This window comes from Phocoena sinus, chromosome 6, assembly GCF_008692025.1.
Source record: "Phocoena sinus isolate mPhoSin1 chromosome 6, mPhoSin1.pri, whole genome shotgun sequence".
In the NCBI taxonomy this organism is placed as follows: domain Eukaryota; kingdom Metazoa; phylum Chordata; class Mammalia; order Artiodactyla; family Phocoenidae; genus Phocoena; species Phocoena sinus.
Genome location: NC_045768.1, coordinates 70083397 through 70108789, shown reverse-complemented (window position 1 = coordinate 70108789; position 25393 = coordinate 70083397). Strand labels below are relative to the sequence as shown.

Genomic DNA, 25393 nt, shown 5'->3' with positions numbered 1-25393 from the left:
ATGGCTCCCCAGCTGGCCGCTCTCCCTACTCCAGCGCCCCTTCCCCGCCCTTCTCCCTACTTCCCCCCACCCCCCAGCAGGAACCTGTTACTTTAAGCGAGGCGTTCCAGTGTGGCGGGGCGGGCTGCCGGGGTTTCGGGTGGGTGGCCGGTGATTGGCTCTTTCGAGCTCCCCCTGGCTCGCTCGCTCTGCCTCCCCTCCCGCTCCGCCCCGCCCGCGCGCCCTCCCTCCGCCCCGTGAGGCTCGGAGCCCCGGTGTCAGGCGCCACGGCGCATGCTCCGGAATCTCATCCTCTGGCCCTGGAGCTGCTGCTGCTGCTGCTGCTGCTTTTGCTTTTGGGGCTGAGTTTAATAAGCGAGCGAGCGAGCGAGCAAGCGAACGCGGGGGGAAAAGGCAGAGAATGTCCGCCATCTACCCTCCGCTCCTGGGCGCGCTCTCATTCATAGCAGCCTCTTCATGAATTACAGCTGAGGGGGGCGGGGGAGGGGGGTACCACACAACACCCCAGCAAACCTCCGGGCCCCCAGGCATGGCTAGCTCGGTAAGTACATACAAAAATAATAATAAGAGACCCCCACCCCCCCGCCTTTCCTCCCTCGCCCTGCGCCGCCGCCGCCGCCGCCGCAGCCCAGACAGCGCCAGCGCTCCGCGGTTCCAATTAGAGAAAGGTTGGTACGGCTTGCAGGGAGCTGCTGCCTCTCCCTCAGCCTCCGCTCCCCTCCCTCCCTCCCCCCCCCCCCCGGCGCGCGCACACACACACACACACACTCACACACTAACACACACTCGCCCCTCCACCCCCCGCGCCTCCCTCCTCGCCTCTCTTTGCAATCGCAAGAAGCGCACTCTCGCTCACACGCGCGCACTCACACACACACTCACACACGGTGGAAGGAGGCGAATAATAACAGCCATATTTCAGCTGCCGCCGCCGCCGGGAGCCGCGGGCACAGTCCGGGGACGCGGCGAGCAGCCTCGCCGGCCGCTACGATGGTGCGTTCTCCGCGGCGCGCGAGTGTGAGCCGGAGTGTGCGGGCTGACAGCGGCGGGGCCGCACGCAACTTTGCCCCCGCGCCGGGCTGTGCGCAGTCGGGGCTCGGCGGCTGTCCGTCCGCCGCCCTGCCTTTCCGAATTTAATTTTTTGGGGGAGGTGGGAGGTACTTTGGGGCCACTTTGGCTCTTGGAAGTGTGTTGCGGGGGCTCTCTTAGGCTGGCCTCGCCGATCGCGTGGGGCTTTTCGCTGGGGGGGGGGTGCGGGGTGCCTTAAGTTATGGACGCCTCGGCGTGTTTTCCTGCGGGTGTGTGTGCGTGCGTGTGTGACGACGTCTCACTTTTGTTGTGCACGAACCCCGTGGTAAGAGCACGGGAGTTTGTGCCCATCGGCGGAGGCTGCCTGTAGTTTCCATTCCGCCTGGCACAGCGCTCCACACGCACGCACACACACACGTACACAAAGACTTCCTCGGCGTGTGCCTGTCGCCGCGGCACTTTCGGGGTGGGGGCTCGCCAGAACCCCCCTCGGGGGTCCCAGTTACCTCCCCTCCCACGCCGGGCAACCGCCCGGGCATCGCCTCCTAATTGTCTCTAATTTGTTTCCGATGCATTCGTTGTCGTGCTTGTAGTGGATGAGCGTGCTCGCCCCTCTTTACCCCCCAACAACCAGACCCCTCTTCCCGATCGGGGGTAACATTCCGTTACAATCCTGGCGGGTGTGGATACGGGCCCGGAGGCGTGTATTTGGGGGTGTGGGGTGTGCGCGCCCACGCGCGTGAAACGTGGATGCAGAGGGCACCGCCGTTTCCTTTTATGTGCGTTTCAAGAAGGAGGAAAAAAAATGTCAGGCGCAATGTTCAGTGTCGAACCGTCGCCTTCCTGTTGTTCACGGCTGTCTCTCCTCCCCCCTGCCCGCAGTGTGCCGTGCAGGTGAAGCTGGAGCTGGGGCACCGCGCCCAGGTGAGGAAAAAACCCACCGTGGAAGGCTTCACCCATGACTGGATGGTGTTCGTGCGCGGGCCGGAGCACAGTAACATACAGCACTTTGTGGAGAAAGTCGTCTTCCACTTGCACGAAAGCTTTCCTAGGCCAAAAAGAGGTAGGGCTCGAATACAAAAGGAGCTTGATAAAAAATGTCTTTGCTGGAGGAGGAAACAATCGCTTGGCCCGGGCGGTCCCCCTGCCCCTCTCCCCGCCCCCCGCGTCGCGCTCGCTGGCGTAGCTCGGGACCGGGGTGCGCGGCGCCGCGCTGGCCAGGTCCCCGCTCCCGCCCGCGCGCGCGCCACTTCGGCTCCGTGAAAGTCACCGCAGAGAAAGGACTGTCAGGTGTCGAGTGTTTATTCATCCCAAGCCAGCCCTCACCGGTCCTCTGGGGTTAGCCGCGGGTTCTGCGGGGAAGGTGCAATTAGTTGTTGGGTTTGGAGGCGTGGGGAGAGGCGCTGGAGGGAATAAACAGCTTGCGCCTTTTTTTTTAAACCTGGAGAAATTGAGATTTACCTGTGTTGTTAGCAGAGGATGCATGGGATGTACTTATTGTTCCGTCTTGAGAAGTCGCCTGTCTTTAGGGTCTTCTCTGCCTTCTTCCCTGTGTGTGAGGCTTTAGGTACCAGTTGTCATAGACTTTTCTTTTTGTGGGTTAGCCACCCCGACCTCCCACCGTCAGGATTTTATGTTCGGTTTGGGGGGGGGGGCACTTACTGGTCCCTAGCTCCCCGATGGCACTTGGTTGCTCATTCGATTTTGAGCAGCGTTCAGAAGTGTCTGCCCCATGTGATCTGCAGGGAAGAGTCCCTGCAAAGGTCGAAGCTAAGTTTCAGAGCAACGGTGTTGTCTTGCCTTCTGCTTCATTCCTTCCTTACCTTGGTTTTTAGCCTTGGTGTCTGGTTTGCATAATTCTGCTCAGCCTCTGCGGTCCCAAACATTTTCCATAAAGGACAGTTTTGAAAAAAGAGGAACAGAGTGTTATTTTACAAGAAATTTAAAGAGGGTTTGAGAAATCTCCACTTCTGTTCCCTTCAGCCTCTGGAAAGCTACTGTCTGGTTGTTTTAGTTGGATTAGTGGAGGTAACAGTACAAATACAATAAGGTGCTTTGTTTGTGAGCAGGTTTATTTATCTAAGTCGACACAATGGTTAGTAGTTATCTTCCATTTGATCCGTAATCTTTATTGGCATCTAGAACTCCTGCAGTTTCTTAGCATAACATCATAATAAATCCATCTGCTTAGAGCTACGTGGAAATTATTGAACATTCCGGGGCTTGAATAAAGAAAGGAGAAATGCTCTGTGCCTTAGAGGTGGCAGAGGTTTATGTTAATGCTTATTTTTGTTTCCAGAGCTCTTGTAATGGGACTTAGGATTGTATGTTTTGCCTATAGTGGTTTGTTTTATAGCTGCTCTTGAAAACTCAAACAGTTGAATTTGATGTGCTTTGCTGGATGGTTAATAAATGAATCCAGCATCTAATAGAGGGGTAGGGATGTGCATGGTCTATCGGAAATAACATTTAGATTTTGTTAGCATTTTATATCAGAATATAGCCAGAGATATTATACTTAAATTTTCCTCCGAACTGTAATGAAGATGAGTATTGTCAAGTTTCTGTCATTATGTGAGGTTGGATCTGATGCTTTTTGGAATCTCGCTTTCCCTTTTCCATGTGTCCATAGAGCCATAGCAGAGGAGTTTAAACAAAAGAAACCACCTTCTAAAGATCCTTTGTACACACTGTTACAACTACTTGCTGTTGTACATTCCAAGGTGAAATACCCTTAACAACAACAACAACAAAAGCAATATTTATTATGTTAGGAAAACTAAGCCAGCTGGCCGAAGATGTAGCTTTTAAGATAACTTCGTTTAGGCATCTTAACAATCAACAAATTGGCATTATGAAATTAAAGATGATCAACCTCTCCATATTTCACCACTGTTTCTCTGCTTCAGTGGGTGTGTGTGGTGACGTTTCCTTTTATTTCCCATACGTAATGATTTTCTGTCCAGCCTGAGGGTACCTGAGAGTGCTGTCTGTACAGTCCGCACCTGGGAGTTTTGTTGCTAGGTGTGGTAAGCGGCTTGATAACACTGATGTCTTCTCAGACGCCTCTAGTGAGAGATGTCTGCTTGTTGGTTGGGCTCTTCAATTTTTATTCTCAACTGTGGAGTTTCTTTATGTAGCCTATAAGCCATTGTTTCAAAATGTTTATTTTTGGATTTTTATTTGTATGTGTGCTTCCCATGATGTGACAAGTCCTGGGAAAAATGCCAGCTTACATAGCCCAGGAGAGACCTTGTCATACTGTAATTACACATGATTCAGATTGCAAGAGAAGGTTTCTCTGTTCATTGGGAATAGTTAGTTGTAAATTAAGGTAACACCAAACATTCCACTTAATCCTGGGACTTATATTTTGGCTTATAAGGTCTTTTGAAATGATAAGAATAAATACAGAATAAGAATGCCAGGCATTTCTAAGTCTACTTCCATACTTTTTTAAGGTGTTATATTTTTGATATTATGGACTATAAACAGGAGGATTGCAAATGGGAGAAACTGCAAAAATGGTTTTGTGAAAAATCGGAGTTACAAGAAATGCACATATTGTAAACTGTAAATGGCTATTAATAATGACAATTTAAATCACTTTCAATATATACGGTAGTTGATAAACAGAAGTGGGCTTAGATCTGAGGATGAACTGCTCAAGCCACAAAAATGGATGAGTTCTTAGTTTCATAAATCTTTGGTTTGGAAAAGCGAATTGATTTTCAGGTTGATTTCCTTTATTTCACAGTAATATTATGAGAACTTGTAGAGGAGGAAATTACAGTAAGTTCAACTTGTTGCCCAGTGAGAATTATGTATACAATTTCAGAATTGAGCTAATTGGACTTGAATTAATAAGGTTTTATTCTGTCCTAAAGACAGTTTCAATTTAAAACTACTAACACAAAGTTCTAAAAGAAGATTTTGATGAAACAGTGAAGGCTGGAATAGCCATTAGCCATTACAGAATCGGCAGGTCAAACTATAATGCATTTTAAAACTATCTACTTGCAAATAAAGACTATATTTTATTTATTAGTATCAAAGATTTATAATAGTCTGATATGACTGAAATACAGTCATATTCAAAACATTTCATTTAAAATATTAATGTTTTCATTTTCAGCATGATGTGAATTTGAGTGAACTTTCTTTCCAATTATTGCCATCCTTACTATTGCACTCTGTTCCATTGACATTTATGATATGAAATCTGTTGCTTATTATTTTCTGTAAGCTAATTTGGCCACTGGTATGATTTGATAGCTTTTTATTTGTAGCCTTAGTCCTTTGAGTGGGCAGATAAAGCATGATAAATTTACACTTATAACTTTCCTTTGATTTAAGTGTTTGAGCCCAGCTTTACTGTGTAGTTCTGATTTGTGTTAAACAGTTTTCTGAAATAATTTGAATAACTTTTTATCAGGGTATCTAAAATTTGAAGGGTTACTAATTGAAAATACGACGTGCACCTGAAGTATTTTCTCTCCTGAGGTATTTAAAAGGTTTATGGAAAAAACAAAGATGGGTGACTGTACTGACACATTCAATGAGTCTTCTGAGATTTGTGTAGGGTTCTGTATGGAATTAAGATGACCAGTGAGAACAGTTTTACAACTTGACATTTTGAAGCAACATAAAGTATAATTCACCAATTAAAAAGCTGAATTGCTGGAGGAAATCTCATATGCGGTTAGTGAGAATGTAAATTGGCACGGACATTTTGGAGGGCGTTTGGCAAAATCTATTAAGATTTTAAATGTTTATACACATCAACCCAGCAATTTTACTTATAGGTATTTTCCAACAGATATGGGGTCACAAATCCACAAAGTTACAGCATATTTTCTGTGACTCTATTTTGATAGCAAACATTTGGAAGCAAGCCATAGAAGGGACCTCAACTGGGTACAGTTAGATTATGGTAATCTATTTAAAAAGAGGGTAAATCTATTTGTAGATAAAGAAAGATCTTCAAGAGATGGTAGGTGAAATAAGGCAAGTAGCTAAATCACTGTGATCCCATTTAAAAAATGTGTTTATACAGATAAAAAGTATGTGTGTGTATGTGTGTAAATAAATAAATTCTGCATGAATGGACACCAAACTTTTACTAATAGTTTTCTTTAGTGGATGCTATGGTATTGGTGGTGATGAGGAGTTTTTTTTTTGTAGTGTTTGATTTTTTTAAATAAATGTTAATTCTTTACATTTAAAGCATTCCAATGAGCACTTATTACTTTTTAAGATGAAAAAACAAGAGTAAAGTCCCAATATACACTACTGCCTTTCAGAGGGGGATTACCACGTAGCTCTCTAAAAGTGACCTTGAACTGTCTTGGGTAGATATCGTTGCCCAGTGATAATTAGGGTTAGGAATTTCTATGCAAATTGTATCTATTAATATTGACTGTATTCAAACTTAACCAGAAATAGTTTGAACAAATTACTTATTAATTTGTTTAAAGATAACAACCATCAACCTATTAGGTTAGCACATAAATACTATTTTAATGAAAAATTATTTTCTAAAACATAAAGAAGAGTGAGAAGAGTGGCATCATTTATTTTTGTGTGTGTGTGCAAATCTCTTTAACATTTTGCTTAATAGCAGACAACTGGGTCTGCTTATGTCTTTTATATTCAGTCTGTTGTGTTATCACACATCATGTAGCCTCTGGAAAACTCCACTGTACCCTCAGGAGAGAATGAGAGTAAAAATGGCAAATAGTGTCTTAGAGTTGTTATGAAAATAGCTTTAATTTTGCCAGTTTCTGGAAAAGATTTTGGGCATCCTGGGGTCCCCAGACTTGTTCACGGAGAACCTCTAAATTCAACTTACAACTTGGCACAGATAAACTGCCCTGTTATGTGGAAGCTAATTTTCTTTGTAACCATTATTATTGTTGCTAATAAAAATACTTGGGCTTCCTTGGTGGCGCAGTGGTTGAGAGTCCGCCTGCCGTTGCAGGGGACACGGGTTCGTGCCCTGGACCGGGAAGATCCCACATGCTGTGGGGCGGCTGGGCCCGTGAGCCATGGCCGCTGAGCCTGTGCGTCCGGAGCCTGTGTTCCGCAACGGGAGAGGCCACACAGTGAGAGGCCCGTGTACCGCAAAAAAAAAAACCAACCCATTTCCTGGAAAGAGAAAATATAAATCTTCCAAGGTATTTGCATGGTTAAATTCCAGTGTAACAATTATCTAGTGATTTTTTTTCCTAAAAGGAAAATCCAAACTTGGTTTTACTGGCTATATTTTACAGTTAACATTACTGTCCATTTTATGGTGCAGAAGCCTTTTACATCTATTATTTTAGGTAACCCTCTGTAGAAGTACCTCTGGGAGGTAGATAGGGCAGGGGGATCCATTGGTTTCATAATTTTTCTTTAAAGATTTTTTGTTCCTTTGTTCTTTGACGTTTCCTTCTAATGGTCTTCTATGGATCAACTTTAGCCCTTTAGCTCTTTTCCCGGTCATCTGTTACAGGTGATCCCCACTACTTAACACAGATTTTACAGTTCTAAGATGTGGAGCTTTTTTTGTTTTTTATCTCTTAGTGACTTAAGTCTTCAAAAGAGAACTTGGAAAGTTTAGATATTTGGCAATGGGGGGGAATTTTTAAACACAATTATAGCAATTATGTAATTAAGCAAGGACTCGATATGTTACTGAACTTACTGGACTTTAATCTTTATTGTCCAGACTTTAGGATATTTTTGATCTCTAAAACAATGTTTCACACTGTCCTAATGGAAATAATATAGAATTCTGTGGGTTTTTTCCCCTTGGTTTTTATACTTTCTTTTTGTTTTTATGTTTTTACTACTCAGTGAAGCAGCTAACATGTAGAAGGAGAGGTTCTCTTGTCTCAGTGATACAAATTAATATTCTTTTAAAACATTTTATTTTGTGTGTGTGTGGCCAGAGTGTCTTTACTTCTTTCTTTAACTCATAATGTATATTTTAATGCTTTAATCTTCTATTCTCTTGTGTTTTGTGGTTCTCCTTATTTTGTTTGTAGTGCTGTATTCACTTTTGGGAATATGATTTGTCTGAAAAGAGTTTTTGCATAAATAATTTCCGACTGATGATATTACAGGTAATTGACAAGTTTTTGTTATGTTATAGATCATAGAAATTGAGAAATTACATTGCACAGTTGTACAATTCAGCTTTTATGAAGAATGCAAACATTAATTTTTTTACATGCAAATGAAAATTGTATTTTCTAACTTATACATATGTGTTCACTGTAGAAAAACCAAACCATAGAAATATAAAGAAGGAGTTAATTCTTCATAGATAACCATAATTAATATTTTGGTAGGCATCTTTTTATATTTATGTATACACACAAATATAAATTAACTTTAAATTAACATTAATTCATTCAACAAGTGTTTTTTGGAGCTCCTATTATGTGTCTAGAATACTTCTAGGAGTTGGGGATGAAACACAGATGAGCATTCCTACCCTCATGTTATGTGGTAGGATATCTTTTTAAAGCTGAATTTGGTGGTATCACATTAAATATAGATTTATTTATTTGAACATTTATATTGTTCTTAGTTTTAATTTGTTATGAATAATGCTATGATGAACATCCTAGATATTCATTTTAATGGTTTTTCCAATAATTTCCTTATGTATATAGATTTTACATTTTGATATTCATTACCAAACTTCTTCCCTTCAAAAAGATTGTACCAGTTTATACTTCCCTAGGAGTTGGGAGACTGCCCATTTCCCCACGTGGTTGCCAATACTGGGGATTAAAAGATTTTTTTTTTATCTTCGCCAATCTGCTGCATGAAATGATACCTCATTTTTATTTGCATTTATTTGATTAGTAATGCCACATATCTTTATGTGTTTATATATTTACCATTGCTGTTTGTAATATGCTTGTTTTGTGCCCTTTTCGTATTTCTGGAAAAAAAAGGCGGGGGCCGTATAGGAAAATACAAAGGGAAGAATGATAGAACAAACATTCAGATCCCCACTGCCGAGAATGAACAGATGTTTGCATTTTATCATGTTTGATTCCTTGTTGATTTTTAGGGAATCAAGTATTATAGATGTGGCTCAAGTGTTTAAATATTTCCCAACCTTTTCTTCCAACTCTTCAGCCTTTTTCCCATCTATTTATGTACATTTGCACATTTATACTGCTACAGGTAGTAGTATATTGTGTCTTAAAATCTTCATGAAAAGTATCATACTGGGTGAATCATTTTTTTCAACTGAGATATAACTCATATACCATAAAATTCACCCCTTTAAAGTGTAAAATTCAGTGTTTTTTCAATATATTCATAAGATTGTGCAACAGTTACTATTTAATTCCAGAACATTTCCTTGAGTAAATAATTTTGCATCTTGCTTTTCCCCCCTACTCAATATGATTTTGAACCTTTTGCCATTTCATCTTTAGAGAGCCAACTCATTCCCTTTAATTTTTTCTGCTTAGTATTTTGTTGTAGGAGTATGTTCTATGCTTACTTTTCTGTTCTTCTCTTAAGGACTATATAGATCATTTTCTGTTCTGTGCAGTGAATATCTTTGTACTTGTTACCTTGTACGAATGAAAAAGATTTTGGATATAGGCCTAGAATACCGGTTGTGTGTGTATTTCCATTTGCATTAGACATTGTCAGATTGCTCCATAAAGTAGTTGTGACAGTTCATACTCTGTCAGGGAATGAGTATCATTTTCTCTACATCTTTGCCAATGTAGGATATTTTAAGATTTGTTATTTTTGATATTAGTTGAAATACGGTGTCTTTTTGTTCTCATTGGCATTTCTCTGCTTCCTAACGGGGTTAAACATTTTCTATATGTTTACTGACCATTTAGATTTCCTCTGTATTGACTTCTTTTTATATCCTTTGTCTTAAAAAAAAGAGAAGATTGGGATGTTTGTCTTTTTCTTATCTGTGGGATGTTAATCTTTTGTTATTTGTGTGGAAAATATCTTGTCCCATTTTTGTTTCTGTTTCTTGTAGCTTAATGTATGGTATCTTTTTGTCATACATAAGTTTTTAATTTTGTCAAATTGATCTGTTTTATTTTGTTTTCCTGTCTGGTTTTGGGGTTTTGTTGAAGAATATAATTTGTGGGCATGGTAATGTGCTTAACCAATAGGCTTCATATGTGTAGGATACAGTGAAAGGACTGGGGGAGATGTAAATAACAGAAAGAGGAGGTCCCTGCCTTCAGTGTGCTTGTGTCTTTCAGAGCTGGAAAGGACACTTGAGATTCTTCATCTTTGTTTACCCTCTCATTTTACTTTTAATCGGAAGCCTAGAAATGTGAAGTGATCTTGCATGTAGACACAATGGTCACAAGTATGCTGGTGCAAAGATAACTAGTAATAAATGGTGGTAAATGTTTACTTTTGAAACACTGAGTAATTATTCACTTATATTAGCAGACACATGTTCAGCCATAACCGCTTTTGTAGACATGATCTAGGACTTAATTAAGTGGTGGTAACCATGGTAGGTACTGTTTAAAAGGAAGAGGTTCTCTAGCTGCTTTCAGGCAAAATCAAATTCATTTTATGGATTAATTGAAGGTTTTCCTTTGAGATTAAATCATTAGGAAAAATTGTGATGGAATGGTAGGTATTCCCTGATATGTTGTACCCCCTCCATCATAAGATTGCAGTTCCTTGAAGGACGCAGAACATTGTGTTAAGAAATAATGTTGCATGACCTAATCCTTTTAACTTAAGTGTGTTACGTTTGTAGTGACTGAGGCCTGAAGAAGGCCTCAATTCCATTTATCATGGAATTTCTAAAAAGATAAGGCTAGCATCTGGGTGTGATTTAGTTGGTATGTAGTAGTTAACGATTAACTTCTTGGTTAAAATCAAGGCACCATCATTTTTTTATGAAAGAAAATTATGACTTGTCTTGAACTTAATTCTGAGGGCCATTTATTTAAAATAATGTTCGTAAGTGATTATAAAGATGATCAGTTGAATTTAATTAGTTACTACCCATGTTAGAAGATTGATATTCTCAGAGCCAGATAAATTTTAATATATTTAATTTTGCCAAACATGAATTTTTTTCTTTGTTCCTTTCCAGGAGAAATCATTAGTTGGTTATTTTCCCATCAATACCAGGCCAAATGTTATGTGCATGTATTGATTTTTAAAACCAAAATATACATTAACAATTTCCTAAAATATTAATATAATAACAGTGGCCTAGACAGTAGAGAGATTTACTTTCTTCTTAATGTTTCTGGATATAAATTTAGTCAGCATGTTGCCTTTAATTTTTACAGATAGGCTTTATGCTCTCCTTCCTCTTTCCTCTCAGGGTGGTGTTGGGGAAGATTAACGTCAGATTATTCCAGGTGTCTATTTATTTTGGTAAGCATTTATAACATTTTGAGTGTTTAAAAACAAGGTTCATTGTAGACTTCATGTCATCCATACCTTTTACCCGAAATACTCCATTCATACGAGTTGCTGCATAATGAAAGCTTTCTTTGTGTTGAAGAAATATTCTTCTATTTTACAAAATGTTTGTTTTCGTTTGAGTTCTCTCCTTGTTCCTATAATATAAGCAGCTGTTTTGTACTGACTGTTATTGAAAAACAGAGAGTCAGGCTATTGGGATTTGGTTGCTTTTAGTGGGATAGGTTATGCAAAATGTTGACATAGCTCCAGATTGTCTTATCATGCTTGTTTTATGACTTTTCCTACCTGTGCCCACAAGTAGCACAGAGCAGTGGGCAGCTACTTTCCTCATCATATGGAGCACCAGGCACGCATTACACGTTTCAGTCAGTCCAGCACTCACCTCTCCTTGTGTACGTATCTGTTGTTTCTGCTGTGTTGCATTAGAGTTACACATCCAAGGAGATGGGACATATAGTATCACTGTGGATAGTACTCATACCTTTCATCAATGTAGTCCATAGACAGTAGACCTTTTGGGCAAAAGTATAACATCAAAGAGGATATCACAAGTCAGAAAGAGTTTGAGAATCCTGATTTAAGCATCCCCTTTTCTAAGTGATAAATTATCACTCTGTCTTCTGAAACTTATTTCTTCTGTACCTCTAATAACTGGCTTTGTATAAACAGAACCACCACTTGAATTCAGCAGGAAACATTGTGTCCGCTGAGAATCACATTTTCTAGAATGGGTTTTAGCTTATTAGTTATAGGCAAAAATGAATTTTTCTCCTCTTCTATCTTTCCTCCCTTATTCTTTCTTACCTACTCCAAGTGCTTGTTTAAAAGCTGGACACAAATTTGAGCAACTTGGACAGGTCAATCATTTTTTTACTACTTAATCCATGAAATACAACTAGCCTTTTACCTTTAAAAATAGGAGTCAGATTTATTCCAGTAACTGGTATGAGCAGTATTTAGCAGTGCAGCAGGAAAGGCCCTGGCCTTGGAAGCAAAAGGGATGTGTTTGGACTGAGTAAGCTCTGTGTTTGGGCTTTTCCAGCTCTGAAATATTATTTTTCTTTAGTTTTAAAAAAAGGATAAATTCTGAGTGTGTCATTGATCTAGTGTTTTTATAATGATGAAATGACTACCACTTATTACCTATTAACTGTATATTGGTTATCACGTTACGGAATAGGCATGTGCTCATGTGTTTGCTCACTTTTCATAAATGTAGTAATTTGGAGAAGGATTTTTTGAAAAAAAACAAAATGTTGATATGAACTTCAGTATATTGGAATTTTACCATTTAAATGGTGTGTGAGCAGTGGAATGAGTAAAAGACTTGTTGAATATCAGAGAAATAGAAGATAACATGGGTAATTCACCAAGTAGGTTAAGTTTTGGTTATGAAAAGTTACTTTCTGACTATATTGGTGCCATTTATATCAACTATCAACTACTTCTTGTAGGTTGGAGCACTCCAAGAACTCATGAGACTCTGTGCTTATTTGAAACTTCTTCAAATGTGGCTCTTGACCAGGTCATTAGATCACTGTGTTTTTTTCTTGAAAGTTAACTGACTTTTTTTTTTTAATTTCATATAACATAGGCCAGACCTTGAAATTTTGTCACTTGTTTTGCTTTTTTGAAGTATCATGTTTCAGATAACTATTAGTGTTTCTATTATCAATAGAATAATAACTGGGGACTTGGGCTCAAATTATCATGTGAACAGGTTAGAAGAAAGTATGTCAAATCTTTGATCACTCAACATACTTGCAGGGTTTTCTGTTTAATAATTCAGATGCTTAATTGAAGTTGCCTTGAAAAGCAAGTACACTTTCAGTCTTTACTTGCAGCATGCTGCATAACTTTTAGGTTAAAGAAAAATAATTCTTGTTATCATTACAACTTGTTAAAGGGAATTGTCAAGTGACTGACTAGAGCCAAGGATTTAACTTATACAAAAATACTGAAATGCAAACATTTTAAAGAGAGCAGCAAATAAATGAGAATATACTTATGTTGTAAAGGCTGCACAGCAGTTTGTAGTTAATGCTACTTAATATCTTTCTGTGGAGTCTCTTTTTTTGATTTATCATGATCATTGATTTTAGTAGGATTTAGTCCATTTTCTATATAGCAGAACGTTCAGAGTTGTTCATCTTTACCCACATTTGGAGAATTGTATGACAGATGAAAATATATCAGTGAAAAGATGGGAAGAAAATACTTCACACAGTGTTACAGAAGTTATCTCTGGGAGGTGGGATGTCAGGAAATTCTTGTCATCAGTAAAATTTGTTGGATTTTTCAAGCTTCCTTGAATGCTGCATATTACTTATGTGAAAGTTAAACTAGATACTTAAATGTACATAAGGATGTGTTTATAATAAACTTTTTAGTTTTTTAAAAACGTAATCTCATTTGGAACATAAACAGGAATGTCTTCCCCAAGGAACATTTTCACATTTTGTTATTTGAAATTTAACCACCATGTCATTCTCAGTGTTTTCTTTTAATATTACTATGAATATATGCATAAATATTTCATAAGTTTATTGTAAACTTTAAAGAGAAGGATGTAAATCATGTTACCTTTCTTGACAATTAATGTTGTGTTAAGGTGTAAAATTAATCAGATTAACCTGACTTGTACGTACATGACACACAAAAATTTTTCTTTGTAACAGAAGGACAACTGTGTTTAATATTTCAGTACAGCATACATTTTTGGAGTACTTAGGAATGTTTTGAGAAGTTTTGACCTTTCTTACCTGTGGAGTTTTGATAAGTATAACTTTGTTGATTAATATGTTTATCTTGATGTGTAGTGGTAGAAAAATTTCCAGAGCCTACATCTGACTTTAAAAATTGTCTACAAATGAAAGGACTCTCATTATGTTTAGCTATATGGTGATAGTGTTAGGAATAAATGGGGTCTGTAGTTGGAAATAAAGATCCACTTCTAGCTTGTGAGTCTTTGTATATAATTTGGAAGTTAAACATTAAATTTTGAGAAATAAAAAGTTAAAAAATAACTACCAAAACCAAGGCAAAAATAATGTTTGGGGCAGGGAAATAAGTAGTCCTTTTTGGTTGGAGAATTGATGCATAATTGTATAAACACAAATAATATTTAGCATTAAAGTGGTTTCAATACTGTTTTATATATAGGCTACAAAAATAACTGGAAGTTAAAACATGAAATTACATTTTAATTTTCATTTTTTAATATACAATGCAGATAGATTGATATGAATATTTCTTAAACACAATTAAAAGAAATAATTTCTGCAAAGTGAGGGAGTTAATTTTAGTTGTCTTAAAAGGTCTCTTTGCAATCTAAAGTTTATCTGATTAAGTACATTATATTATGATTAATGGGAAAACATCTGTCTTTATTTTAACATTAAGAAATAAGCATTACAAGTGTACTATGCTCAGATGCATAGCAAAACTATATGTCAAATAAAAACAAATCTGTTTTCCCTTTAGCATTAGATGCTTTTACAAAATTCATAAGTTATAGTTAGCCAGATTAATTCTGCCTTAGAATATAAAATATAAAAATTGATGTTTGTAATCTGAGCATTTCTTTATTTGCTACTTGAATAAGGTTGCCACTTTAGTTCTGTTGGGTAGCATTTGGAATAACAGATTTCATGGGCTTTAATTTAGTTCTGCTGATAAATTTTTACTTAACTATTTCTATTCCTTTTGAGAATGCTAAATGAGATTCATAGTCGCCTGGATTCCTTTCTTCAGGATTAAGGTGTGTATGAGAATGAGGAAAATATACTCTTTGGCACCTTGATTACAACTCACCATATTTGCTTGCTATTGTTCTTATTAAATTAACTTACGTAGATATCTTAACTGCAGATATAGAAAATAAAGTAATTGTTTTAAAACCTGTTTTAAACGAATACTCAGGGGACCAAGCTGAAGATGTAAGAGTTTGAAAAATACGAAGACTTGGTTAGAATATTGCAGATTGTTAGAGCTTCCCAATTTGGCACTAAGTTAAATAAATATGCTCATAGAATTTTATTATAGGACAGACAAAGCTGTGGTCGACTAAGATAATGTGTAACTGGCTTTTATTTGGAGCATATAGAGTGGGAGCATATTTTGCAGTGAAAGGGGAACTAAAGGACAAGGTGTTCTCTACTTGTAAAGACCTTAGAGTTTTCTTTATGTTATTGTAGAAAGACATTATTTTTGCTTTGGCGTGCTTAAAACTAAAGGGCAAATGATCCAAAAGAATAATCTTGAAATTCAATAGCAAGAAAACTACTTGACATTGTGGGCTGGAGGCCAGCAAACGTGTTGCTTTCATTGAATGCGTGGGAAATGGGGCAGGCCTGGAATTTAAAGAGACAGGGTGCAGTACCCTAGAAAAGAAAGCCTTCCTGTATGATTTGCTTACATGGAGGAAAAAAATAGACTTAAAGTTTTCTCTGAGGGATCTTTATTGGATCAACTATTGAAGGCATTGAAAGACACTGAGTGAATTTTTCCCGACTCCACCTCCCATCTCCCTAGCCATCTTCTCTTGTCTGAAATTGGTGCCGAGTAAAACTGTTTACAGCAGAGGAGAAGCAGCTTTTCAAATAAAAATACTTTCTAGCCTGTTCAAATGGAGGATAATGTAATTCTCTCTGAAACTGAGCACTTATTACTTTGTTTATGTAGCTGTTTAAAAAGGGGGTGCCTGGCATAAGGAAGGGGGGGTACCGTAGGAACCTCTGCTTTAGAAATTACTGTTTTTTCTGTGTCTGAGTTTTCCTCCCCATCCACTCATGAACCCCCCTTCTCCCCCTCCCCCCACCTCCCACAATCCCTCAATAAAATAGTATTTAAAAGACTTGAATCACCAGTCCTATGTAGCAGCTTCTTGCTGGAGGCAGTAATGTTGTACTGTTTTCAATGGGTGGTCTGGAATCTCCATGGGAGATTTTTACAGGCAGTGGGCTCCAAGACCCACTAAGTGTGTTATATTGAACGTAACCCGTTAAGTTCCCGAGCCATCGAGAATATACAGAGATAATTTTATATTATTGAAGTCCCATCGTTAATTACTTGCAAACCAACTTTTTTGATTTTATTTGAAGAATTTATGGCTTAAATCCCTGAAAGTGACTCATATTAACCCAGTATTTGAGGTTTACTTTTTAAAACAAGTAAGACATTCATATATATGTCAATTCAGGAGTACTCATTTGTGTGTATATTTTATTTTTTTATTTTTTTTTAAAAGGTGGTATCAATTTTAAAAACACTTATTTATTTTTGGCTGCATTGGGTCTTCGTTGCTGCGTGCGGGCTTTCTCTAGTTGCGGCGAGCGAGGGCTACTCTTTGCTGCGGTGCACGGGCTTCTCGTCGCGGTGGCTTCTCTTGTCGTGGAGCACAGGCTCTAGGTGCGCGGGCTTCAGTAGTTGTGGCACGCGGGCTCAGTAGTTGTGGCTCGCGGGCTGTGGAGCGCAGGTTCAGTAGTTGTGGCACACGGGCTTAGTTGCTCTGCGGCATGTGGGATCTTCCTGGACCAGGGCTTGAACCCGTGTCCCCTGCATTGGCAGGTGGATTCTTAACCACTGTGCCACCAGGGAAGCCCTGTGTGTATATTTTAGTTTATGGGTGTTTTTTGTTTGTTTTAATTCTCCTCCTTTAGGGAACCTACACCTAGTAGTCATTTCCAAATGTTAAGTAATTGAAGCCATATTTCTCCTAATTGAGATAGTGTAAAATGATAGGATCTGTTATAATCAGAAAGTATATCAGGTATTTTTATAATCATTATCTCTTAGCTGTGGCATGTGGCATAAATGTATATTAGCCTAAAATTTAACTAAAATTGTTTTGGGTCAAACCTTTGTAGAAGCACACAGGATTGGAATTATATATTAAATACTGGATTAAGATTGCTTTTTAGAAAAAAATTGTTTTTTATGCAAACTTAAATAAAACAATACATTTACTTATACACTGTAAATATTGAAATGGGGAATGCTGCAGTCATGCCTGTTCCTACATAATTTAGTTTAAAATTATTTTGGAGTTTCTCGTGTGACCCTTTGGTTATTAACCAGAGTGATAACATAACTTTGTTGGGTCACTGATTTGATTACTTTGTTTCCCTTATTCACATTCTTCACAAAATTAGTTTTGGAGAATGTTGAATTTCTATTTAAAATAAATATCTGTAAGTCCTGATTAGTTAGAAGTCTGAAATACCTGTTTTCCATAGGCTAAATAGAGAAGAATTTAGGAGTAGGCATCTCAGATATATTGATAAATAAATGAATGATGATATATGATGAGAGAGCATTTTTGTTTGTTTTAAACAATGTCAGTGGTTTTAGGTGGAAACTTGTAATCCTTAAGGAATTGAGTTTGTTTCTTTCATAAAAATTAATTTAAACTTGTTTTAGGTCATATAAAAATGGTATGAATTCTGCAGTCTTCACTGATAGAATCAAAGCTCTGTGGCTCAACAGTTTATAGCAATGACTAAATGGTTTGACTTTTCTTTTTTAGTTCAGTACTGGTCCTTGAATAGCTAAAAAGTTTTCCAGTAGTTTTTACAAGTAGCTTTAAAGAAGTGATAGCCATCTGAAGTTTATCTTGTGTAGCCAATATTTAAAAGTTATTAAGGTTGTCTACACACAAAAAAGGAACAGCTCTTATGGCTATACATGTGAATAAAAGTTAAAGGTTGGTAAAATTAGCTTGTCAAGTAAACTTGACTGAGGAATAATTTTGTTTTCATTATCCATTCCTCTGGCTGAAAATGAAATAGAAACGATCTGGTTACTAAAGACCAGCGAGCGCTGTATTGGATCACTTCCTTGAGCTTTTGCTATGATCGTTAAAGGCAGAGTTAGACAGCTGCTGTAGATTTTGCCTGTGGCCTCACAAAAGAAATTGTTTAACCCTGTTAGTTTCAGACACTATCATTTCTACTTTGCAGATACACTTACTATGTTAGATATAAGTGATATACTTGCTGTGTTAGGTATGGATCTCTCTGATTATGATTTGAACTTCTGAATTATAGGAAGGCGGTGTAGCAGAAAATGAGTAATTTTAGCACTCTACTACAAAAACAGTTTCATGTCTTGGAATGTGACATATCTCAACATTTTTGCTTATATTCAGACAGATTTAAAAACTTCAACTTCTACTTTTCAAAGTTAGACTTTGCATTTGTATCTGAAGACCTCTATGGAATTCTGAAAATTGTGAAAGTTGACTTTGACTTATACTCCATTATAATTGGATATTTAGATGTCCTTTTTGGGGCTTGAAGTTCAGAGGAAATACTAAGTCATTTACTTTAAAATCTCATTTTGGGTAAGTGTAAAATTAGAACAAGGCCATGTACTCCCGAAATTGATGTCATAATGTGAAAAATCCCAACGATGTTGGGTTCCTTTTGTATAATGCATTTGCATTATCACTATAGGTTTAAAGGGCAGGGAAATACTTTATTGTTCAAGCTGAAGAGGGCAAGATTTTGAAACCTACTGCTATGTGATTAAATCAGTGTGTTTGCCCTGAGGCTTCAGCCATTCAATCTGAATTCATAGTCTAAAATTTTGGATTCCTTTTCTGTTTGAAAAATAATACTTCTTGAAAATTTTAGGACTGCCTTTTCCCACTCACATGAAAACTATTGAGGCAAATTATCAGGGTTAAGATTTTCATGCAATCTAGACTGCAGGTACACTTCAGAATTTTAAAGAGAAAGTTCACAGCCATTTTACATAAAATTTTACTGGGCTTTTCATTAATCTAAAATAACTGGTCTATAAGTACTTTATCAGTGAAAACTGCTCAGCATGTAAAACGAGGAGCAGAAGAGCACAAAGGCTTCCTGCAAATTAAGGGCACAATGAGTACTAACGGACTTTCCAGCCATCTCCAGCTGTGAGATTATTATAGTTTTTGCAAACCCTTTTCTCTCAAAACTAAATCAAGAATGGTAGAGTCCTGATAAAAAGAAGTGTAGAAAAGCCTAACTAATCCTTAGATGAGTTACTTCAAACGTGCCAAAATAGAATGAAATCAGTTAATAGCATGGATTAAAGGTTACTTTTAATGCATTTTTATCACTCACATTGAGAATTTTGTTGTATGTTGATGCATTTGGCCTGGGTTAAAAAAAAATTCAGAGGGAAAAATATAATTAAATGTGAGAGGTTACACAATCACGTTGTTATGAGGAAATTTAGTACCAATGTTAGGTGCCAGATTTGACCTACAAGATAAAAGCTGTGTACTTGAGATCAGAGATGTAAACAGGTGGCTCTAATTTTGAGTGGTAAGTTTTCCGGTTATAGTGAGAAGGCTCATCTATGTACTACTAAGAGTTGATTTATTATGTAGATGTAAAAAAACAACATGGCTCTCTGTCTTTGGAGAAATATGTACAAGTGGTTCCCTGGATAAGAACGTGGAAGGGTGCTGAAATCAGATCTGGATTAATATTTTAAAAGTGCTTGATTCTTACAAGTGGTGAAGGGAAAGAGAAATAAGAGGCAGGTTTTGGGTGCAGAGGTAGTCTTAACTATTTATGCAACATATGAAATGATCTCCTTTCATATACCCAGGGAGACTCTCATCTATACTTTTAATTCAGAATCACATGTTTGCCAACTGCTTATTCTGTGAAATTCTTTTCCCACTTAACTGGCATATTATGATAGAGCTGCTAAAAATATTGGGTTAAGGAAAAACTGATTTGGCATGCTGCCATTGGTAGGAAGAATTTAAAAGATAAGTAATGTCTTCTCTTTTTGGTGCAGATATATAGGTATAGGTATGAGTGTGTGTGTATGTATGTGTGTTTGTATCAACCTTAATAAAATTTTATTATATGAACCTGAGTAGTGGGAGATTTTATAATCATGTCACATTTGCCACTCCTCTAAGATGCCCAATTGTAAGTTTCTCTAATGGAACTTAGCATTTATTCCCTTGTAATAGACGTGTGTACTGTTTTTGCTGTGGCTTAATAGGAAATAGGCTGACTGGTACTCCGAGCACATGTGTGTGCTATGTATATTGGATATTTGTATCTGCCATCCCACTTATAATTGTAGTGATTTTTCATAAGCCATGTGATAATAAAGTCCTTTTAATTTATAGTCAAAACATACAATCTCCCATAAAGTTCCTCTACTTGATATTCTGACCAGATTTAACCTTATACAAAGAGCTTCCAGCTTGAATGCTTTTTGCAACACTGAATAAATACTGCGCTGTATAGTTATTTATGTGCTCAAGAAGTTGAACTTTCGTTCCATCCCAGTGTGTTCCCATGGGATATGTTATTCTAGTAAATCAGAAAATTTCTCTGAAAGCAAAGTAATTCTTAATTTTTGGAGGCTTGAAAGTGGGGAAATGCCCTATGCATGAGGGGGAAGAAATTCTAGTTGCTGCCGAATTGTTTTACTCCTGTAGTTATGTCTTTGTGTGTTTATAGGAGTGGGAGCATTTTATCTTCTGTGTTTCTGTTGAGGTTGTTTTTCTGCAGCGCCCCAAGAAAAGTCCTGGAAGCTGGCTTTGAAGCCCTGTGGACAAGCTGGATATCAAAGAGCCAGAGGAATTCGGCAGTAATTGTTTTATGGCTGGCCAGAAATCAGACCTATTTGTATAGGTAGCACACAAAATAGCTGTGATTTGACAATTTGGTGCTATTTATACCTACCATAAAAAGAGAAAAGAAAAAGTTAAAGGGGTATTTTGGAAACAGGAACTAAGCTGTAAATGCAAATTGCTTCACCATTTTCTCAAAGGAACAAAAAAGGAAAGGGTTTAGGAAGTTTTTATTGAAGCTGCGTTATTGAGGAACTCTCTGCGTTTAGGATATTTAATATTGTACTCACACTGAAACTACACTTCTTTCTGTTGGCAGTTTTTTTTCCTATTTCCATCTGATTAAAATTATTTTTGTGGAGCAAGAGAAACTCTCTGGAGGAGGGACAGTGAAAATCTCAAAGTTTTCAACTCTCTCTTAACAGACCTTTAATATTTCATCTTGCTGTTGTTATTTAGTTTGGGATAAGAACCATTTGTTGTTGCTAGAGTGAATTTTTTTCTTTCCAAATAAAAGTTATGTTTTTGTCAAGCAGTCACAGGTTGTTTACTGTGGTAGTGGGTGGGGATTTGCCAGGTACATTTTCCTGGCTTTTAGGAAACATGCAGGAGAACTTTTTAATGACTATTCTTGATCTGTCAGCTTAGAGAAGTCTTTTTGAATACAAAGTGCCTAAATTGTGACTCTCACCTAGAGTATATTCCAAGCTCAAGGTGGGCGGCGTATCATGATTTGTCTGTACTTCAGTGAGCAGCCCAAAGTGAAGTTTGTTTCCAGAATGTCATTCAGACCTTCTGAGGTTGTCAAATGCTTCATTGTTTTGCCTTGAAACCCCCAGTCCTGAGAGCAGTCTGAGTCTGGGGGCAACGGTGCAGAGAAAAAGCAAGCACTTCTGTGATTGACTACACTTTTTTTTTTTTTTTTTAAAGAAACCCTAGAAATGCCTTAGGGACTCCTGGGGCTTTGTCACATTTTAAAACCATTTTACCACTGAAGGCATTTCAGTGCTGTCGAATTGGGACTGTATTTATTTGCTTTGGTTTAATTTTTTTTTTTATTGGATTCTGATCCTCCAATAATAAGGAGAGTGGTCTGTCAAGTGTACCTTAATTTCTCGGGGGAGGCCCTGTAGTTTTGATTGCATGAAAAGAGTTCACTGAGGGTAGGGAAAAAGAAGAGGAAACGGGTGGAGATAAATCTGGTATTGGGACAGTCAGTTTTGTCTTTACTTGAATGAAGAGTTAGAGTTTAGTAATCTGTGTGAAGGATCAGAAGCATCTGAATGAAGATTTAAAATGGGAATTTTTAAAAGCCTAAAACCTTAATTGGATTTCAAGATGGATTCCCTCTAGGGAAGTAGGTGTTTCTTCTCTATAGAGAAGAAACATTGTGGACTGCTGGTACTCCTCAGGAGTATGAAAACTCAGATAGGAAAAGGTAAGGACATAGGTAGTTATAGACCGCCTTTGTGGGTTGAGGATGTACTGTGGGTTTAGGGCAGGCTAATGAATCTAAAGTACTGATCATTTATTCTGCCAACATAGAGTACATACTGTGTGACAGGAACTGCTCCCAGCATTGGTGATAACAATGGGAACTAAAGCAGTTCTTGTCTTCTTGGGGCACTTAGTCTGGCATCAGGCATGACCAGAAAAAAAAAAAAAAATCGCAATACAGTGAGATGAGTGCTTTTATGAAGCGATGAAAAGCAAAGCTGTGGAAACAAAGTGCTGAGAGATTAGTTCTGCTCAGGTATCAGAATTTGAATTAAGTTAAAAAAAGTGACAAGTGAAAAGTCTAATTTAAAAAAAAAAAGGATTAAAAAATTATCCTGCATCTCTCACATGGTTGGCATTTCATCTCTTTGATGTTTCCCTTTATAAGGCTGTGTTATGTTTTTAGACTTTAGGAACTCTCGGGGTTAGCATCATAGAATACAGGGTTATATAGCTGAAAGGAGGTAGGAAAGCAATTTATAGTTACTGAAGGTTTAATTCTGTACCCTGTTCTTCACATTTTACAGATGTAGATCCAAGACTCAATATTAAGTAACCTGTCCAAGGTCCATATCGCTTGAGTATAGTGACCGTATGTCCTGTTGGCTGGGGATAGCCCCAGTTTTTGTCTGTTGTTCTGTGTCACTCTCAAAACTGGTGCTTTTTGGGTGATAGGCTGTGTGATCACTTTGTCTTTGAGTGGCATCACTAAGATTTAAACTCAGGACTGTTTGACTCCAGGTCTTAAGTTCACCACTGTTTTATCCTGTTTATTCTATGATTCTAGGTCATGTCTCTAGTTGCAGTTTGGTCTCGTGAGAAGGACTGTGAGACACAGGTCTGGCTCAGTACAGTACTCAGTTCTTGGTTGGTGATGCTTCTCATGGGTGATGGAGAGAAACATGGAACTTTCATGCTACTTTTTTTTTTTTTAACATCCTGTCACTAAAACGTTTTAGAATGTAATTTTCCTTCAGAAATTTCAAAGGCATTTGAGGAACTTTATGTCTTAGGAACATATTTGTAAATATCAGTCATCATTGCATGGTACTAATCAAGGAAATTGTGGTGATTTGAGTCCTTCTGGATAAATGGAAATTTGGTGCAACTCTTGATCACTGAACAAGTTGCTTTTCCCTTTATTTTTGTTCCCTTTCCCCACCTAATCAGAAGCCTAGAGCAGCAGAACAAGGTTAGAGGAAAGTAACTCTAATTTGGAAAAGAAAATTGGAAACTTACGTTCTGATTTGCTCATATGGGTTAGCTTTTCCACCAGGTTTGCTGGGCAAATACTGAGAACATCACTTTTATTTGGTCCCGTTTAAAAAGGCTCAACACTTCAGAAGGGTGAAGTTTTAGAGGTATACTGTCTATCGGGTAGGTTAGCTAAAACTTAAATAAAATAGATTTAATTTACTAATAATCAGTTCTGGTAATTAAAGAATTTTATTTTGTTTTGTGTCATTTCTCTTACATGCTGTGTCACTTCTCATCAGAAGATGGGGTGATCTGAGCAGTAATTCACTGAGGCTGTAGTCTTCTTCACTTAAAGAAGGACTAATGTCAGCTCTTGTGTTAGCCTTTGAATTACACAGAGGGGTAGAAGCAAAATAAAGCCATTTTAAAGAACTTCTGGGATAGGTTGTGTTGGGGTGGGATGGAAATGCCCCATGTTGCGCACATCCTACTTCTGGCCCAAATTTACAATTCTGTTCAGTTATATGACTTCTCTGCCCTTGAATAGCTCAGAGACTTATATGGTAGGGGGAAGGGGAGATGGACTTGTAAGCAGATACATTTCAGTATCAGTTAATTACGAATTATAGTTGATGTAAGAATGGAGTTTCGTGGGAGCATAAATGGGCAAATTGTGACTGAAGATGAACACAGTTATGTTTCCATTTATGTAGCACATGTTTAAACCTGACTCTCTTTTCATCTTTTGTCCCATTTTTGGTTTATAAAGCATTTTATGTTGTTTTGCCTTTTTTTCCCCAGTGACTGTTTATGACCCAACTTGAACAATACAATGAAATTCTTCTTTACCTCTAGCTGTTGTGAAGCCAAAAATAGATCTGGGCTGAGACTGGACTTTGTGGCGCAAATTGTGGTTTGCAGGTTATGGCTGTTATTGTTCCAACAAATAACTGTATCTTAAAAAGTTATTTAGAAGTAAAGCAAATGTTGCTGAGACAAAAGGGGACCTGGCTGATTTTTAAATGGTGCTTTAAAACAATAAGCAGATGTCTCAGTTTAAAGGGCCATTTGGAATGAAATTGTTTTAGTTAAAAAATACTAATAAATTTCTGTGGGATAGTAGGATCGAAGACTGAAGTCCTGCAGGAATCTTACCTGTTATAATCCCCACCGTCCCACCTCTGCCCCCTTCCCTGCCTCCCCATTTCTGTTTCCCTTCTTTGGAAATTTAAAGGCATGAAGTAGACTTCAGAGAAAGAAAAAAAACAATGATAGTAATTACAAGACAATAAAACTCTCCCGTCACACTGGTCAAGGGCAGTGCAGGAGCATTGCTCTGCAACAGTACTGTGTTCAGAAGAAGTATGGAAGAGTCCAATCATAAGCATTGAAAGGGTAAGAAGGGCTAGACCTCATTTGCATGGTTCAAAAGTAAATGACTTCCTGGGGTTCTTAATTAAAGAGTCCGTGAAGGCTAGTTTGTTGCAAAAGATAGCTCATTTGAACTTTTAATTTGATATCTATACAAGTCACTTGAGGGATGTGTAGGATCTATTTCTGTTCTAAGGCTGCTACTTTGTTAATGGATAGGATTTTTTTCTTTTTTTCCCTCACTGTATCACTCACACTTTTGCC

The 25393-nt window shown here is 38.0% G+C and overlaps 1 protein-coding gene across 3 annotated transcripts in view; it reads left to right on the top strand.

The window, feature by feature from the left end:
* Positions 1–288: 288 nt before the first annotated feature.
* MLLT3 (MLLT3 super elongation complex subunit) overlaps positions 289–25393 on the top strand; it is a 269894-nt gene continuing 244789 nt past the window's right edge. The window contains exons 1-2 of one of the 3 annotated variants that reach the window (XM_032636215.1): positions 289–541; positions 1912–2092. In XM_032636215.1, the coding sequence (XP_032492106.1) occupies positions 530–541; positions 1912–2092 (193 nt within the window). In that variant the 5' untranslated portion in view covers positions 289–529. Of the gene's footprint in view, positions 542–785; positions 994–1911; positions 2093–25393 lie in introns of those variants that run through there. The other 2 variants (XM_032636214.1, XM_032636217.1) reach the window with 2 other exon arrangements.